The sequence below is a fragment of the Tachysurus vachellii genome, chromosome 21 (genome assembly GCF_030014155.1).
Source record: "Tachysurus vachellii isolate PV-2020 chromosome 21, HZAU_Pvac_v1, whole genome shotgun sequence".
NCBI classification, from domain to species: domain Eukaryota; kingdom Metazoa; phylum Chordata; class Actinopteri; order Siluriformes; family Bagridae; genus Tachysurus; species Tachysurus vachellii.
Window position 1 is genome coordinate 12,295,877 of NC_083480.1, and position 19,227 is coordinate 12,315,103.

General features: G+C 39.8%; 2 protein-coding genes across 2 annotated transcripts in view; one reads left to right on the top strand and one right to left on the bottom strand.

Annotated features, from left to right (window-relative positions):
* The first annotated feature begins 920 nt into the window (after positions 1–920).
* On the top strand, positions 921–15,165 carry eppk1 (epiplakin 1). The gene is made up of 2 exons (XM_060897498.1): positions 921–1,027; positions 3,179–15,165. The coding sequence occupies exon 2, from the start codon at positions 3,200–3,202 to the stop codon at positions 15,080–15,082; it is 11,883 nt and encodes a 3,960-aa protein (XP_060753481.1). The 5' UTR covers positions 921–1,027; positions 3,179–3,199; the 3' UTR covers positions 15,083–15,165.
* A 2,692-nt stretch (positions 15,166–17,857) lies between these two features.
* The window catches only part of fbxl6 (F-box and leucine-rich repeat protein 6), a 4,471-nt gene continuing 3,101 nt past the window's right edge, over positions 17,858–19,227 (bottom strand). The window contains exon 8 of the mRNA XM_060897501.1: positions 17,858–18,300. Within this exon, the coding sequence (XP_060753484.1) occupies positions 18,043–18,300 (258 nt within the window). The 3' untranslated portion in view covers positions 17,858–18,042. The remainder of the gene's footprint in view (positions 18,301–19,227) is intronic.

Genomic DNA, 19,227 nt, shown 5'->3' on the forward strand with positions numbered 1-19,227 from the left:
GGACACACCTAAATAATAGTCTTACAATAGAAGTAAGACCATGTGTTGCATTGTTTTGCAAATTAGTATTTTTTTCCACAAATTAATTTCAATATTAAGTTTCACTTGACAGATTTAAAACCAAATTTTAAATCCAATGCAGGTTTACATGTAGAGCTCAGAGAGACTCTTGTCCATACAATAGTTAGTATCATTGCATAAGGATTAAAACACAACAGGCATGTTGGAAAAATATGATATCAGTGATAGATTTACCACCCAAGGTTGATTTTTTTCATATAACAGCACTTCCGAAGTGTTTCAATTCTCAAACACTGTAGCAATTTGCCAACCATAATACATATTTTTATTGCTTAATAGACATCATAAATTTTTTTCTGTTATTGTTACACTTAATGTTGTTACTTTATACAGGCATTCTTTCACCATTGTACCCTTTCTCTTACTTTCTTTTAGCTCAAAAGCCAAAAAAGTTGCCAAGAATGTGAAAAACCTGTGAAGTGTTTTCCTGTTTTCCTCACAGAATCATTACACACACTTTTGTCTTTATAGAAAAGGTATGCTATTTGAACAGACACATTTATAAAATCTTGTTACCTTGCTGCCACAATACTGTCTATAGAAAACTACTGTATATACCTTTCGATTGTTCAGAATCGTAGCTATCACATGATCATTTACAGTATATTATAAAACTTAGACTGTTAGAATTATAGCAAGAGCATAAACGGAATCTCACTAATATATAACACCTTTCCAGCTTTCAATTTTCAAACAAAAAACAAATGTTATATGTTATAATATTGTAGTATTGATGTCTGGCTTATACTGTAGTCAAGTCTGTAGAAGCAACATTCTTTTACTTGTGCTTTGTCTCAAACAGAGGGGTGGTTCTGGGGTGGAGTCTTCCTCTTGTATATAAACTATCAATGCAGGACACTGAAACCACTGCCCTGATCCTGTAGTCAGCGGTGTACATTTACCAAACAAAGGCTAACACTTTCATTCTTTTCCTGACAGACCTGAGGTAAGTGCCACACTGTAATTATTATTTTTTTTTTTACAATTCTACTACTTCTACTGTTACAACTACTACAACTATCGAGCTCACAAAGAGTTGAACAGAGGTAGCTGTAAGGAAAGAGTTAAACAATCATAGTTGTGTGAATGAATGACAGTGAAAGTCAGAGTTGAGCCAGTGTGAATTTTACATTTATTCCGTTCAATAAAGATATAAACATTATAGACAACTCATGATAAAGAGTCTCAATTGAATGAGAAAGATTGCAGGCACTGCAACATATCAACATAATTTTATACTGTTATTTGTTCTTAGGTAGAAACAAAACATGTTTATTTTGTATAACAATAACTATATCAATTGTCTAAACATGAATGTATGCCAGGTATTTATGTAAAGAGTTAAGTTTGATTACCTCAGTTTATCCTTTTACATAAATACCCTATGATTTAGCACACGTTCCAAGTTATATGGAAGTTATAATCTGTGTATAAACAACACTGCCTTCACTAGATGACATTTTACTTTAACATGCAAGGTAAAAAAATAAATAAATAAATGTGCCAAGCATTTCTGGTACTATTCAGCACAGGTGTTAAGGAACATGTTTACATCATCAGGAAAGAATGTTATTCATCATGAAGTGCCCAAACATGACTAAAATCCTGTTTTTACTTGGACAACATTCAATGTTAAAATAACATTACTGACTGAATTCGTTAAATGTTCTCCCTTTTGGAGAAAGTGTTTTTCCTCTCTGAATAAAGAGAGTATTGTTGAACTTGAACTGTGCTTAGATCTCTGTTTCTGAAGATTTTTTTTTCTGTTGGAGAGAAATATGTTCATTGTATTCTTACAGATCCTAGCTTAGATTCATGTTGCACTATGATTAGTAGTGATTAAAATTATGTACACTTAGATTTACAGACTGGTTAACAGATTGTTAGCTAAGTGAATGCCACACTTCACTAAGTGATTAAATCTAATCTACAGTATGTACATTTGGAGGTTGAACCTTTTCTCATTTTCAAGATTCAAATCTTCACTTATGGATGAATCAAGTCCATAAAGCAAGTTGAACATTGTTTAACCAAACCAATCTGTTCTCCCATAAGGAAGTGCCTAGTGATTGATTTACGGATTGATATTAAAAAAAAATATGCACACCTTTTTGATATTTAATTAAACTCTATTTTTTCTTACTGAATTAATATATTTTGTAATTTTTTTTAATAAATGTTAATTTATTTTTACATTGTCAAAACCCTAGCTGCTTTCTGTATTCTCACTGAAAAGGATAAATATAACCAGAGTCAAATATTTAGATGTTGAAACAAAATCACAAACTCCCTAGGAGCAAAAAATTACATGTAACATTCCAACATTATCTCTGGGTGTCTAGATTCAAAGGTATGTGTGGGAAGTGTTACCATGTGAATTCTTAATGAGAAAATAGCTAGTTCTAACACAGACTGTAAGCACAACTGTACAACTGTAAGCTTTAAATATTAAACCATCTCATCCTGATGTGTCTAATGACATCTAAATAATTTCCATTTTTAAATTAAGAGTTACTAGTTACTTAATTAGTGTTTGTATTCTAGAAGAATTTAGGGATACTGTTTAGGAAATTATGTCACACTACTGAAGTTTTCATTTGATTTTTGCATGACCAATGATAAGAAATTCTGCCACCAATAATTAGATTGGATGCAAATGCACTTAGGAGGTCTTGTGTATTCAGCTGGAAATGTAAGAAATTATTAAAAAAAAAAATCGAAAAACTCCAAGAGTATGTGAATTTATGAATAAAACTCAAATCAAAATTCAATCGAATTATGTAATTGGCATGAATACTGTACATGAGCTTTATATGCAGATTATGTTGGCAAGTGTAAATTACACAGACACATTGAATGAAAATTTGGTGAATATAGTGAATAAAGATTTAGTGAATATGACCCTTGAGCTTTCCTTTTTCCTGTCATGGTTATTTGGTGATGATAATTCCAAATAAAAAAAAAAAATCACAAATCATTTATTCAACTGCTTGTTCAGTAAATGTAGGAATTTAAGGAATGCAGAAAATTCACTAATATTTTGATATTTTAATCTGAACTTTTTTAACTTTTTTACATTTTTAAAATTAACTTACAGGTCATCAAAAGATCTGCAAAAATGTCACTTCAAGAAAAGGGACAAACACGAAGACGTACCTTCCGAGGTATTAAAAAGCAAGTAACAGCTGAGAACTTGCTAGAATCTAAAATCATTGATAAAAAACTTTTTGAAGACCTAAGCATTGGAAAACTCACAGTAGATCAAGTAAGCAATATGGATTCAGTACAGAAGTACCTGCAGGGAACCGACTGTATTGCAGGGGTGTTTGTGCAGTCCACCAAACAGACCATGAGCATCTATGAAGCCAAATCTAAAGGACTTCTTACACCTGGGACGTCACTGGTTTTATTGGAGGCTCAGGCTGCTACTGGATTCATGATCGATCCACTGAAAAACAAAAAACTCTCGGTGGAGGAGGCAGTGGCTCAGGGAGTTGTGGGAACGGAATGGAAAAACAAGCTACTTTCTGCAGAGAGGGCAGTCACTGGTTACACTGACCCTCACACAGGAAACACCATTTCCTTGTTCCAGGCCTTGAAGAAAGATTTAATTGTCAAAGATCATGGCATTCGTCTTCTTGAGGCACAGATCGCTACCGGGGGCATCATTGACCCAGTGTACAGCCACCGTGTGCCTGTGGAGGTGGCTTACCAGAGAGGATATTTTGATGAAGAAATGAACCAGATTCTTTCTGACCCAGGAGATGACACGAAAGGCTTCTTTGACCCCAACACACAGGAAAACCTCACCTACTTGCAACTACTTGACAGGTGTATAAAAAACCCACACACTGGTCTTAGACTGCTTGTTGTTGTGAAAAAGGGAGAGTTTTACTTCTACATTGATGAACGTACAAAGACTATCTTCCAGTCCACTACCACAGACAAGGCAGGGGGTAAATTCCAAGGAAAGAAAGTTTCCCTCTGGGATCTCATCCATTCCGAATACATCGATGAGGAAAAGAAAAGAGATCTGGTTCAACAATTTAAGTCTGGCACTATAACAAATGAATACATCTTGGAGCATGTACTAACTATTATATGCAAGAAAACCTCCAGTGTGACTGTTACTACTACCTCCACCACCACAACAAAAAGTTCTAGCTTCCGAGGAATAAAAAAGCAAGTATCAGCTCAGAATTTGCTGGAATCTAAAATCATTGATAAAAAAACTTTTGATGACCTTAGCATTGGAAAACTCACAGTAGATCAAGTGAGCAATATGGATTCAGTACGGAAGTACCTGCAGGGAACCGACTGTATTGCAGGGGTGTTTGTGCAGTCCACCAAACAGACCATGAGCATCTATGAAGCCAAATCCAAAGGACTTCTAACACCTGGAACGTCACTGGTTTTATTGGAGGCTCAAGCTGGAACTGGATTCATGATCGATCCACTGAACAACAAAAAACTCTCGGTGGAGGAGGCAGTGGCTCAGGGGATCGTGGGAACTGAATGGCAAAACAAGCTACTTTCTGCAGAGAGGGCAGTCACTGGCTACAAAGACCCACACACAGGAAACACCATTTCCTTGTTCCAGGCCTTGAAGAAAGATTTAATTGTCAAAGATCATGGCATTCGTCTTCTTGAGGCACAGATCGCTACCGGGGGCATCATTGACCCAGTGTACAGCCACCGTGTGCCTGTGGAGGTGGCTTACCAGAGAGGATATTTTGATGAAGAAATGAACCAGATTCTTTCTGACTCAGGAGATGACACGAAAGGCTTCTTTGACCCCAACACACAGGAAAACCTCACCTACTTGCAACTACTTGACAGGTGTATAAAAGACCCACACACTGGTCTTAGGCTGCTTGTTGTTGTGAAAAAAGGAGAGTTTTACTTCTACATTGATGAACGTACAAAGACTATCTTCCAGTCCACTACCACAGACAAGGCAGGGGGTAAATTCCAAGGAAAGAAAGTTTCCCTCTGGGATCTCATCCATTCCGAATACATCGATGAGGAAAAGAAAAGAGATCTGGTTCAACAATTTAAGTCTGGCACTATAACAAATGAATTCATCTTGGAGCATGTACTAACTATTATATGCAAGAAAACCTCCAGTGTGACTGTTACTACTACCTCCACCACCACCACAACAAAAGGTTCTAGCTTCCGAGGAATAAAAAAGCAAGTATCAGCTCAGAATTTGCTGGAATCTAAAATCATTGATAAAAAAACTTTTGATGACCTTAGCATTGGAAAACTCACAGTAGATCAAGTGAGCAATATGGATTCAGTACGGAAGTACCTGCAGGGAACCGACTGTATTGCAGGGGTGTTTGTGCAGTCCACCAAACAGACCATGAGCATCTATGAAGCCAAATCCAAAGGACTTCTAACACCTGGAACGTCACTGGTTTTATTGGAGGCTCAAGCTGCAACTGGATTCATGATCGATCCACTGAACAACAAAAAACTCTCGGTGGAGGAGGCAGTGGCTCAGGGGATCGTGGGAACTGAATGGCAAAACAAGCTACTTTCTGCAGAGAGGGCAGTCACTGGCTACAAAGACCCACACACAGGAAACACCATTTCCTTGTTCCAGGCCTTGAAGAAAGATTTAATTGTCAAAGATCATGGCATTCGTCTTCTTGAGGCACAGATCGCTACCGGGGGCATCATTGACCCAGTGTACAGCCACCGTGTGCCTGTGGAGGTGGCTTACCAGAGAGGATATTTTGATGAAGAAATGAACCAGATTCTTTCTGACTCAGGAGATGACACGAAAGGCTTCTTTGACCCCAACACACAGGAAAACCTCACCTACTTGCAACTACTTGACAGGTGTATAAAAGACCCACACACTGGTCTTAGGCTGCTTGTTGTTGTGAAAAAAGGAGAGTTTTACTTCTACATTGATGAACGTACAAAGACTATCTTCCAGTCCACTACCACAGACAAGGCAGGGGGTAAATTCCAAGGAAAGAAAGTTTCCCTCTGGGATCTCATCCATTCCGAATACATCGATGAGGAAAAGAAAAGAGATCTGGTTCAACAATTTAAGTCTGGCACTATAACAAATGAATACATCTTGGAGCATGTACTAACTATTATATGCAAGAAAACCTCCAGTGTGACTGTTACTACTACCTCCACCACCACCACAACAAAAGGTTCTAGCTTCCGAGGAATAAAAAAGCAAGTATCAGCTCAGAATTTGCTGGAATCTAAAATCATTGATAAAAAAACTTTTGATGACCTTAGCATTGGAAAACTCACAGTAGATCAAGTGAGCAATATGGATTCAGTACGGAAGTACCTGCAGGGAACCGACTGTATTGCAGGGGTGTTTGTGCAGTCCACCAAACAGACCATGAGCATCTATGAAGCCAAATCCAAAGGACTTCTAACACCTGGAACGTCACTGGTTTTATTGGAGGCTCAAGCTGCAACTGGATTCATGATCGATCCACTGAACAACAAAAAACTCTCGGTGGAGGAGGCAGTGGCTCAGGGGATCGTGGGAACTGAATGGCAAAACAAGCTACTTTCTGCAGAGAGGGCAGTCACTGGCTACAAAGACCCACACACAGGAAACACCATTTCCTTGTTCCAGGCCTTGAAGAAAGATTTAATTGTCAAAGATCATGGCATTCGTCTTCTTGAGGCACAGATCGCTACCGGGGGCATCATTGACCCAGTGTACAGCCACCGTGTGCCTGTGGAGGTGGCTTACCAGAGAGGATATTTTGATGAAGAAATGAACCAGATTCTTTCTGACTCAGGAGATGACACGAAAGGCTTCTTTGACCCCAACACACAGGAAAACCTCACCTACTTGCAACTACTTGACAGGTGTATAAAAGACCCACACACTGGTCTTAGGCTGCTTGTTGTTGTGAAAAAAGGAGAGTTTTACTTCTACATTGATGAACGTACAAAGACTATCTTCCAGTCCACTACCACAGACAAGGCAGGGGGTAAATTCCAAGGAAAGAAAGTTTCCCTCTGGGATCTCATCCATTCCGAATACATCGATGAGGAAAAGAAAAGAGATCTGGTTAAACAATTTAAGTCTGGCACTATAACAAATGAATTCATCTTGGAGCATGTACTAACTATTATATGCAAGAAAACCTCCAGTGTGACTGTTACTACTACCTCCACCACCACCACAACAAAAGGTTCTAGCTTCCGAGGAATAAAAAAGCAAGTATCAGCTCAGAATTTGCTGGAATCTAAAATCATTGATAAAAAAACTTTTGATGACCTTAGCATTGGAAAACTCACAGTAGATCAAGTGAGCAATATGGATTCAGTACGGAAGTACCTGCAGGGAACCGACTGTATTGCAGGGGTGTTTGTGCAGTCCACCAAACAGACCATGAGCATCTATGAAGCCAAATCCAAAGGACTTCTAACACCTGGAACGTCACTGGTTTTATTGGAGGCTCAAGCTGCAACTGGATTCATGATCGATCCACTGAACAACAAAAAACTCTCGGTGGAGGAGGCAGTGGCTCAGGGGATCGTGGGAACTGAATGGCAAAACAAGCTACTTTCTGCAGAGAGGGCAGTCACTGGCTACAAAGACCCACACACAGGAAACACCATTTCCTTGTTCCAGGCCTTGAAGAAAGATTTAATTGTCAAAGATCATGGCATTCGTCTTCTTGAGGCACAGATCGCTACCGGGGGCATCATTGACCCAGTGTACAGCCACCGTGTGCCTGTGGAGGTGGCTTACCAGAGAGGATATTTTGATGAAGAAATGAACCAGATTCTTTCTGACTCAGGAGATGACACGAAAGGCTTCTTTGACCCCAACACACAGGAAAACCTCACCTACTTGCAACTACTTGACAGGTGTATAAAAGACCCACACACTGGTCTTAGGCTGCTTGTTGTTGTGAAAAAAGGAGAGTTTTACTTCTACATTGATGAACGTACAAAGACTATCTTCCAGTCCACTACCACAGACAAGGCAGGGGGTAAATTCCAAGGAAAGAAAGTTTCCCTCTGGGATCTCATCCATTCCGAATACATCGATGAGGAAAAGAAAAGAGATCTGGTTCAACAATTTAAGTCTGGCACTATAACAAATGAATACATCTTGGAGCATGTACTAACTATTATATGCAAGAAAACCTCCAGTGTGACTGTTACTACTACCTCCACCACCACCACAACAAAAGGTTCTAGCTTCCGAGGAATAAAAAAGCAAGTATCAGCTCAGAATTTGCTGGAATCTAAAATCATTGATAAAAAAACTTTTGATGACCTTAGCATTGGAAAACTCACAGTAGATCAAGTGAGCAATATGGATTCAGTACGGAAGTACCTGCAGGGAACCGACTGTATTGCAGGGGTGTTTGTGCAGTCCACCAAACAGACCATGAGCATCTATGAAGCCAAATCCAAAGGACTTCTAACACCTGGAACGTCACTGGTTTTATTGGAGGCTCAAGCTGCAACTGGATTCATGATCGATCCACTGAACAACAAAAAACTCTCGGTGGAGGAGGCAGTGGCTCAGGGGATCGTGGGAACTGAATGGCAAAACAAGCTACTTTCTGCAGAGAGGGCAGTCACTGGCTACAAAGACCCACACACAGGAAACACCATTTCCTTGTTCCAGGCCTTGAAGAAAGATTTAATTGTCAAAGATCATGGCATTCGTCTTCTGGAGGCACAGATCGCTACCGGGGGCATCATTGACCCAGTGTATAGCCACCGTGTGCCTGTGGAGGTGGCTTACCAGAGAGGATATTTTGATGAAGAAATGAACCAGATTCTTTCTGACTCAGGAGATGACACGAAAGGCTTCTTTGACCCCAACACACAGGAAAACCTCACCTACTTGCAACTACTTGACAGGTGTATAAAAGACCCACACACTGGTCTTAGGCTGCTTGTTGTTGTGAAAAAAGGAGAGTTTTACTTCTACATTGATGAACGTACAAAGACTATCTTCCAGTCCACTACCACAGACAAGGCAGGGGGTAAATTCCAAGGAAAGAAAGTTTCCCTCTGGGATCTCATCCATTCCGAATACATCGATGAGGAAAAGAAAAGAGATCTGGTTCAACAATTTAAGTCTGGCACTATAACAAATGAATACATCTTGGAGCATGTACTAACTATTATATGCAAGAAAACCTCCAGTGTGACTGTTACTACTACCTCCACCACCACCACAACAAAAGGTTCTAGCTTCCGAGGAATAAAAAAGCAAGTATCAGCTCAGAATTTGCTGGAATCTAAAATCATTGATAAAAAAACTTTTGATGACCTTAGCATTGGAAAACTCACAGTAGATCAAGTGAGCAATATGGATTCAGTACGGAAGTACCTGCAGGGAACCGACTGTATTGCAGGGGTGTTTGTGCAGTCCACCAAACAGACCATGAGCATCTATGAAGCCAAATCCAAAGGACTTCTAACACCTGGAACGTCACTGGTTTTATTGGAGGCTCAAGCTGCAACTGGATTCATGATCGATCCACTGAACAACAAAAAACTCTCGGTGGAGGAGGCAGTGGCTCAGGGGATCGTGGGAACTGAATGGCAAAACAAGCTACTTTCTGCAGAGAGGGCAGTCACTGGCTACAAAGACCCACACACAGGAAACACCATTTCCTTGTTCCAGGCCTTGAAGAAAGATTTAATTGTCAAAGATCATGGCATTCGTCTTCTTGAGGCACAGATCGCTACCGGGGGCATCATTGACCCAGTGTACAGCCACCGTGTGCCTGTGGAGGTGGCTTACCAGAGAGGATATTTTGATGAAGAAATGAACCAGATTCTTTCTGACTCAGGAGATGACACGAAAGGCTTCTTTGACCCCAACACACAGGAAAACCTCACCTACTTGCAACTACTTGACAGGTGTATAAAAGACCCACACACTGGTCTTAGGCTGCTTGTTGTTGTGAAAAAAGGAGAGTTTTACTTCTACATTGATGAACGTACAAAGACTATCTTCCAGTCCACTACCACAGACAAGGCAGGGGGTAAATTCCAAGGAAAGAAAGTTTCCCTCTGGGATCTCATCCATTCCGAATACATCGATGAGGAAAAGAAAAGAGATCTGGTTAAACAATTTAAGTCTGGCACTATAACAAATGAATTCATCTTGGAGCATGTACTAACTATTATATGCAAGAAAACCTCCAGTGTGACTGTTACTACTACCTCCACCACCACCACAACAAAAGGTTCTAGCTTCCGAGGAATAAAAAAGCAAGTATCAGCTCAGAATTTGCTGGAATCTAAAATCATTGATAAAAAAACTTTTGATGACCTTAGCATTGGAAAACTCACAGTAGATCAAGTGAGCAATATGGATTCAGTACGGAAGTACCTGCAGGGAACCGACTGTATTGCAGGGGTGTTTGTGCAGTCCACCAAACAGACCATGAGCATCTATGAAGCCAAATCCAAAGGACTTCTAACACCTGGAACGTCACTGGTTTTATTGGAGGCTCAAGCTGCAACTGGATTCATGATCGATCCACTGAACAACAAAAAACTCTCGGTGGAGGAGGCAGTGGCTCAGGGGATCGTGGGAACTGAATGGCAAAACAAGCTACTTTCTGCAGAGAGGGCAGTCACTGGCTACAAAGACCCACACACAGGAAACACCATTTCCTTGTTCCAGGCCTTGAAGAAAGATTTAATTGTCAAAGATCATGGCATTCGTCTTCTTGAGGCACAGATCGCTACCGGGGGCATCATTGACCCAGTGTACAGCCACCGTGTGCCTGTGGAGGTGGCTTACCAGAGAGGATATTTTGATGAAGAAATGAACCAGATTCTTTCTGACTCAGGAGATGACACGAAAGGCTTCTTTGACCCCAACACACAGGAAAACCTCACCTACTTGCAACTACTTGACAGGTGTATAAAAGACCCACACACTGGTCTTAGGCTGCTTGTTGTTGTGAAAAAAGGAGAGTTTTACTTCTACATTGATGAACGTACAAAGACTATCTTCCAGTCCACTACCACAGACAAGGCAGGGGGTAAATTCCAAGGAAAGAAAGTTTCCCTCTGGGATCTCATCCATTCCGAATACATCGATGAGGAAAAGAAAAGAGATCTGGTTCAACAATTTAAGTCTGGCACTATAACAAATGAATACATCTTGGAGCATGTACTAACTATTATATGCAAGAAAACCTCCAGTGTGACTGTTACTACTACCTCCACCACCACCACAACAAAAGGTTCTAGCTTCCGAGGAATAAAAAAGCAAGTATCAGCTCAGAATTTGCTGGAATCTAAAATCATTGATAAAAAAACTTTTGATGACCTTAGCATTGGAAAACTCACAGTAGATCAAGTGAGCAATATGGATTCAGTACGGAAGTACCTGCAGGGAACCGACTGTATTGCAGGGGTGTTTGTGCAGTCCACCAAACAGACCATGAGCATCTATGAAGCCAAATCCAAAGGACTTCTAACACCTGGAACGTCACTGGTTTTATTGGAGGCTCAAGCTGCAACTGGATTCATGATCGATCCACTGAACAACAAAAAACTCTCGGTGGAGGAGGCAGTGGCTCAGGGGATCGTGGGAACTGAATGGCAAAACAAGCTACTTTCTGCAGAGAGGGCAGTCACTGGCTACAAAGACCCACACACAGGAAACACCATTTCCTTGTTCCAGGCCTTGAAGAAAGATTTAATTGTCAAAGATCATGGCATTCGTCTTCTGGAGGCACAGATCGCTACCGGGGGCATCATTGACCCAGTGTATAGCCACCGTGTGCCTGTGGAGGTGGCTTACCAGAGAGGATATTTTGATGAAGAAATGAACCAGATTCTTTCTGACTCAGGAGATGACACGAAAGGCTTCTTTGACCCCAACACACAGGAAAACCTCACCTACTTGCAACTACTTGACAGGTGTATAAAAGACCCACACACTGGTCTTAGGCTGCTTGTTGTTGTGAAAAAAGGAGAGTTTTACTTCTACATTGATGAACGTACAAAGACTATCTTCCAGTCCACTACCACAGACAAGGCAGGGGGTAAATTCCAAGGAAAGAAAGTTTCCCTCTGGGATCTCATCCATTCCGAATACATCGATGAGGAAAAGAAAAGAGATCTGGTTCAACAATTTAAGTCTGGCACTATAACAAATGAATACATCTTGGAGCATGTACTAACTATTATATGCAAGAAAACCTCCAGTGTGACTGTTACTACTACCTCCACCACCACCACAACAAAAGGTTCTAGCTTCCGAGGAATAAAAAAGCAAGTATCAGCTCAGAATTTGCTGGAATCTAAAATCATTGATAAAAAAACTTTTGATGACCTTAGCATTGGAAAACTCACAGTAGATCAAGTGAGCAATATGGATTCAGTACGGAAGTACCTGCAGGGAACTGACTGTATTGCAGGGGTGTTTGTGCAGTCCACCAAACAGACCATGAGCATCTATGAAGCCAAATCCAAAGGACTTCTAACACCTGGAACGTCACTGGTTTTATTGGAGGCTCAAGCTGCAACTGGATTCATGATCGATCCACTGAACAACAAAAAACTCTCGGTGGAGGAGGCAGTGGCTCAGGGGATCGTGGGAACTGAATGGCAAAACAAGCTACTTTCTGCAGAGAGGGCAGTCACTGGCTACAAAGACCCACACACAGGAAACACCATTTCCTTGTTCCAGGCCTTGAAGAAAGATTTAATTGTCAAAGATCATGGCATTCGTCTTCTTGAGGCACAGATCGCTACCGGGGGCATCATTGACCCAGTGTACAGCCACCGTGTGCCTGTGGAGGTGGCTTACCAGAGAGGATATTTTGATGAAGAAATGAACCAGATTCTTTCTGACTCAGGAGATGACACGAAAGGCTTCTTTGACCCCAACACACAGGAAAACCTCACCTACTTGCAACTACTTGACAGGTGTATAAAAGACCCACACACTGGTCTTAGGCTGCTTGTTGTTGTGAAAAAAGGAGAGTTTTACTTCTACATTGATGAACGTACAAAGACTATCTTCCAGTCCACTACCACAGACAAGGCAGGGGGTAAATTCCAAGGAAAGAAAGTTTCCCTCTGGGATCTCATCCATTCCGAATACATCGATGAGGAAAAGAAAAGAGATCTGGTTCAACAATTTAAGTCTGGCACTATAACAAATGAATACATCTTGGAGCATGTACTAACTATTATATGCAAGAAAACCTCCAGTGTGACTGTTACTACTACCTCTACCACCACCACAACAAAAGGTTCTAGCTTCCGAGGAATAAAAAAGCAAGTATCAGCTCAGAATTTGCTGGAATCTAAAATCATTGATAAAAAAACTTTTGATGACCTTAGCATTGGAAAACTCACAGTAGATCAAGTGAGCAATATGGATTCAGTACGGAAGTACCTGCAGGGAACCGACTGTATTGCAGGGGTGTTTGTGCAGTCCACCAAACAGACCATGAGCATCTATGAAGCCAAATCCAAAGGACTTCTAACACCTGGAACGTCACTGGTTTTATTGGAGGCTCAAGCTGCAACTGGATTCATGATCGATACACTGAACAACAAGAAACTCTCGGTGGAGGAGGCAGTGGCTCAGGGGATCGTGGGAACTGAATGGCAAAACAAGCTACTTTCTGCAGAGAGGGCAGTCACTGGCTACAAAGACCCACACACAGGAAACACCATTTCCTTGTTCCAGGCCTTGAAGAAAGATTTAATTGTCAAAGATCATGGCATTCGTCTTCTTGAGGCACAGATCGCTACCGGGGGCATCATTGACCCAGTGTACAGCCACCGTGTGCCTGTGGAGGTGGCTTACCAGAGAGGATATTTTGATGAAGAAATGAACCAGATTCTTTCTGACTCAGGAGATGACACGAAAGGCTTCTTTGACCCCAACACACAGGAAAACCTCACCTACTTGCAACTACTTGACAGGTGTATAAAAGATCCACACACTGGTCTTAGGCTGCTTGTTGTTGTGAAAAAAGGAGAGTTTTACTTCTACATTGATGAACGTACAAAGACTATCTTCCAGTCCACTACCACAGACAAGGCAGGGGGTAAATTCCAAGGAAAGAAAGTTTCCCTCTGGGATCTCATCCATTCCGAATACATCGATGAGGAAAAGAAAAGAGATCTGGTTCAACAATTTAAGTCTGGCACTATAACAAATGAATACATCTTGGAGCATGTACTAACTATTATATGCAAGAAAACCTCCAGTGTGACTGTTACTACTACCTCCACCACCACCACAACAAAAGGTTCTAGCTTCCGAGGAATAAAAAAGCAAGTATCAGCTCAGAATTTGCTGGAATCTAAAATCATTGATAAAAAAACTTTTGATGACCTTAGCATTGGAAAACTCACAGTAGATCAAGTGAGCAATATGGATTCAGTACGGAAGTACCTGCAGGGAACCGACTGTATTGCAGGGGTGTTTGTGCAGTCCACCAAACAGACCATGAGCATCTATGAAGCCAAATCCAAAGGACTTCTAACACCTGGAACGTCACTGGTTTTATTGGAGGCTCAAGCTGCAACTGGATTCATGATCGATCCACTGAACAACAAAAAACTCTCGGTGGAGGAGGCAGTGGCTCAGGGGATCGTGGGAACTGAATGGCAAAACAAGCTACTTTCTGCAGAGAGGGCAGTCACTGGCTACAAAGACCCACACACAGGAAACACCATTTCCTTGTTCCAGGCCTTGAAGAAAGATTTAATTGTCAAAGATCATGGCATTCGTCTTCTGGAGGCACAGATCGCTACCGGGGGCATCATTGACCCAGTGTATAGCCACCGTGTGCCTGTGGAGGTGGCTTACCAGAGAGGATATTTTGATGAAGAAATGAACCAGATTCTTTCTGACTCAGGAGATGACACGAAAGGCTTCTTTGACCCAAACACAAAGGAAAACCTCACCTACTTGCAGTTGCTCAACAGATGCATCAAAGATCCACGCACTGGATTGACCTTACTGACATTAAGAAAATGAGAAAAACACCTTAAGGGTTTTTTTAGATAAAAAAATGACATGATTACAACAAAAATAAACCTGATAGATGTTTCTCATTATAATCATGGTTCCAACCATTTTAATACCACATCCTATTCATACAATTATTAAACCTCAGTGTGATGTTATACTGACTCAGGCACACAAACAAAGCTTCCTAGCTTCCAGGACTAGAAAGCAAGTATAGCTCAGAATCTTGCTGATCTAGATCATTGCTTAATACTTTTGATGTACCTAGCATTGGAAAATCACAGTAATTGCAATGTGTCAATATGGATTCATAGAATGTACCCTCACCAACACGACATGAATGCTAGGTTTTTGCACACACTAACAGACCATCCTGAGCATCTATGATGCCAATCCAAAAGACTTTATAACATCACACTGGAAGTTCACTGTTAATTGGAGGCTCAAGCGCAAGGATTCATGATCATCCACGCCAACAATAGAATCGGTAGGAGAAAAGCAGTGGCACAGGAATGTGCACGGATGAATGGCAAAACAAGCTACTTTATGCAAGAGGCAGTTGGCTACAAACCCACAAAAAACACCTTCTGATTAAACCAGCCTGTGTAAGATAAGATATATGTCACAAGACATGTTCGTTCTTTTGAGCACAAACGCTTTCCGGGCATCATTGACCATTAAGCCACCTGTGCTTGGTGGCTCAGAGATATTTATGATGAAGAATGAACAGATTCTGTGACTAGAGATGACACGAATGGATCTTTGACCAAACCAGAAACCTCACTACTTGCATTTCTTCAAAGATGTAAAGACTGGATTGGATCTACTGTTAAGTGAAAAAATTGAGGTTTATACTAAAAACTACATTTTTAAACAAAATAATTTGATGTTATCATTACATGTGATTTTAATCATCCTGAAAGCAATTTTAACTCTGTATCAGTATTAATACTTCGTATGTATTGGATATTATACAGAGAGCAGGTTAGAGACCATCTTTACAGATCATAATTTATTTACAAAATCATGCTTGTCATGTACTCTTTATAGAATCACCATTGATGTCTCTACAAAACATCCAATAAGTTATAAAACAATACAACATGCTGATAAACATACATAATCAACTTTGCCTAGAGCTGTGATACTCACTAGCACAGGCACAATAACTGTTGAGTCGGAAGCTGCAGAACTTTTGAAGGTAACTGTGCAGCCAAGATGATGATCTAAGATAGCACTAAGAGCTGTGTTATTGACCCATAAGTAACCTGTGAACCATTAAATCAATGAACTCTCAGTGTTTAACAAGAGAGGATTCTAAAGAATGATGCAAACAATTATATTTTCATGAATGATGGATCATTATAAAAAGCTAAAATAGAATAAACATTCATAGTTATACCAGTGGAATGTTTGATTTCATATTATTGTGTTTTGACTATCTAGCGAGCATATATACTGTTGTCACATTGATTTTTAATGATGATATTATGAAGTAATGAATTTGTCATTCATTACTTTACTCAATGGTATGATGACTCGAAGGCATTCTTGGTCCCACAATACACAAAGTGAAAGAACCTAGCTTCAGTTGTCCAGATGCAATGCCACTATGCAACTCTTATGTCCTTCTGGAAGGTTAGAGTGTAGATCAAAACTCCGAACTAAGTGCCCACTGTAGCTGTGAATCTTTATGACACCATGCCTTTATAAAATAAGACCCCCAGTATTAAACATTCAGACTAAAACATTAAAACATGATAATGTTATGAATACATCAATTATAATCATAGTTCCAACCTTTGTACACATTTGGTTATTTTTTCCATAATGTTAAAAAATTACATTCTTATTCATGTAAGATTACTGTTACTTACTGACATTAGAGATAAAAATCTTCGTATGACATTGCCTTCGTTTCAAATGTTTATATTATACATTTGTTGATGTTCTTATTATGACATATCTTTAACCCAATCAAACATTAACCTCGTTACATCCATACAAGTCATGACACTCTGAAATTATGCCTTGTGAGCACAACATTTAATAAAAAATCGTATGTTGATTTGTAAGACTCTCTACTCAGAATAACACTGCTAGCTTACATACATTTAATGGAGTGAGTAATTAAAATGCCATGACAATCTTATTGCAGGTTATTAGCCATTAATTATGGGATTTTGTATGTAAACCACAAAATGCACCTGATAATACATTTGTATAGTGTAAATGCACTAAGATAAATTACATTCAATACTGTTTGGTGATTCTTATTAATTAAAAAAACAAACAACAAAAAACAACAAAAAAATTTGGCAAATCAGAGATCACTTTTATAGGAAAGATTGAACAGAAATGGAATAATTAAATTAACAATACCCTTTCTGATTATTCTTATTGAATAAATACTCTATTAACACAGATTAAGCATAAAAACAACAAGAGTAAAAAATGTCAAATTTTAAAAGATTAAAATGTAAATTTTCATAGTTAATTTATAATAGTGAATATTTTTGAAATATTAAAAACTTTTATTGGTCTGGTATTATTTAAGACATTATTTAAATGTTTATACTGATTAAAGACAGCAAAAACCTCAGCAGTAGTAGTACATTAATTTTAACAATCATGTTACTTTTAAATTGATGAAAAATCATTATTTAATTATTAAGCACTATATTTGAAACAAATTATGATTCTGCTGCAAATATTACTGCCCAATAGATTTAAAACTTAAATGCCACAATATACATTCCAATATAACATTGTCAAATTCATGTGTTGAACTGTTATGGAGGAAAAAATATTGTCAGATGTATCTGCACTGAGGAGAAAATGCAATAGTGGATCTCCTTGCTAATGCTCTCCACCTTTACTGCCGGCTCCTGTTTTAAGTGCATACTGACACCTAGTGTAGGAATAGCCATGAATAAAAATTACAAATACAATTGTCAGTGCTTTTTTTGTTAACATTTATAATGCAAACATTTACCTTCACAAGGCAGAGCATATAGCCCAGCAGCTGTGATGCGAGAACATCCCCGCAGGTCCAGTACCCGCAGGTTGGGGGAGCCATGCAGAATATTGAGCAGGTCCTGGTCATTCATAAACGAATGAGATGAAGAGGCTATACACAGCTCCTCCAGCATGGGGAAGCCAAGTGTGGAACTGGGTGTATTGCGTATCATTTTGGGAACAGGGTTAATATTCATCAACCTAAAAGTCTAGACAGGGAAAAAAAAGGTACAGCAATTGTGTGCATTCAGCTTAAATTAATATTCAATTTAGCACGTTCGCCTCACACCTCCAGGGTCGGGGTTTGATTCCCGCCTCCACCTTGTGTGTGTGGAGTTTGCATGTTCTCCCCGTGCCTCGGGGGTTTCCTCCGGGTACTCCGGTTTCCTCCCCCGGTCCAAAGACATGCATGGTAGGTTGATTGGCATCTCTGGAAAAATTGTCCCTAGTGTGTGATTGCGTGAGTGAATGAATGAGTGCGTGTGTGTGCCCTGCGATGGGTTGGCACTCCATCCAGGGTGTATCCCGCCTTGATGCCCAATGACGCCTGAGATAGGCACAGGCTCCCCGTGACCCGAGGTAGTTCGGATAAGCGGTAGAAAATGAATGAATGAATGAATGTATCATATGGTCATAATAAACCATTAGATACATACACTGAACACTCAACTACATGTGTGTCAGGAATCAGAAATTGCAAGATCCTAACAAAAAAAAGTTGAGGCAACAGGTAGATTTTAGTTTCATGACTCATGATTTTAGTCCCATCAAAAGGGGTGTCCCTGGACAGATATAAAGCTTGTAAGACAAATTAAGGTCATTCTGATTAACAAGGAATAGTAATTGCACAGAGAGACATAAAATAGATTAGTATCTTTCCTCACTGGAGTACATTGCCTTATTCAATTCTTCCACATTCATTCATATTAGTAACCACTTTATGCTTGTTAGGATAGCTGTGATTTAAATAGCATATTTGTGTAGACTTCTGGAATTACTTAGTTTCTTAAAAAGCACTGTGGATGGATGCAAATGAGAAATACGGTACAGGAATTTACTAAGTTTCAATATGAATTAGCATTACATTACTTTCTCACAGGTAAACCTTATAAGGACTAAGGTGCAATTAGTCGTGA

Coding starts and splice junctions, on each gene's coding strand:
- eppk1 (XM_060897498.1), top strand. CDS start 3,200: ATGTCACTTCAAGAAAAGGGACAAACACGAAGACGTACCTTCCGAGGT.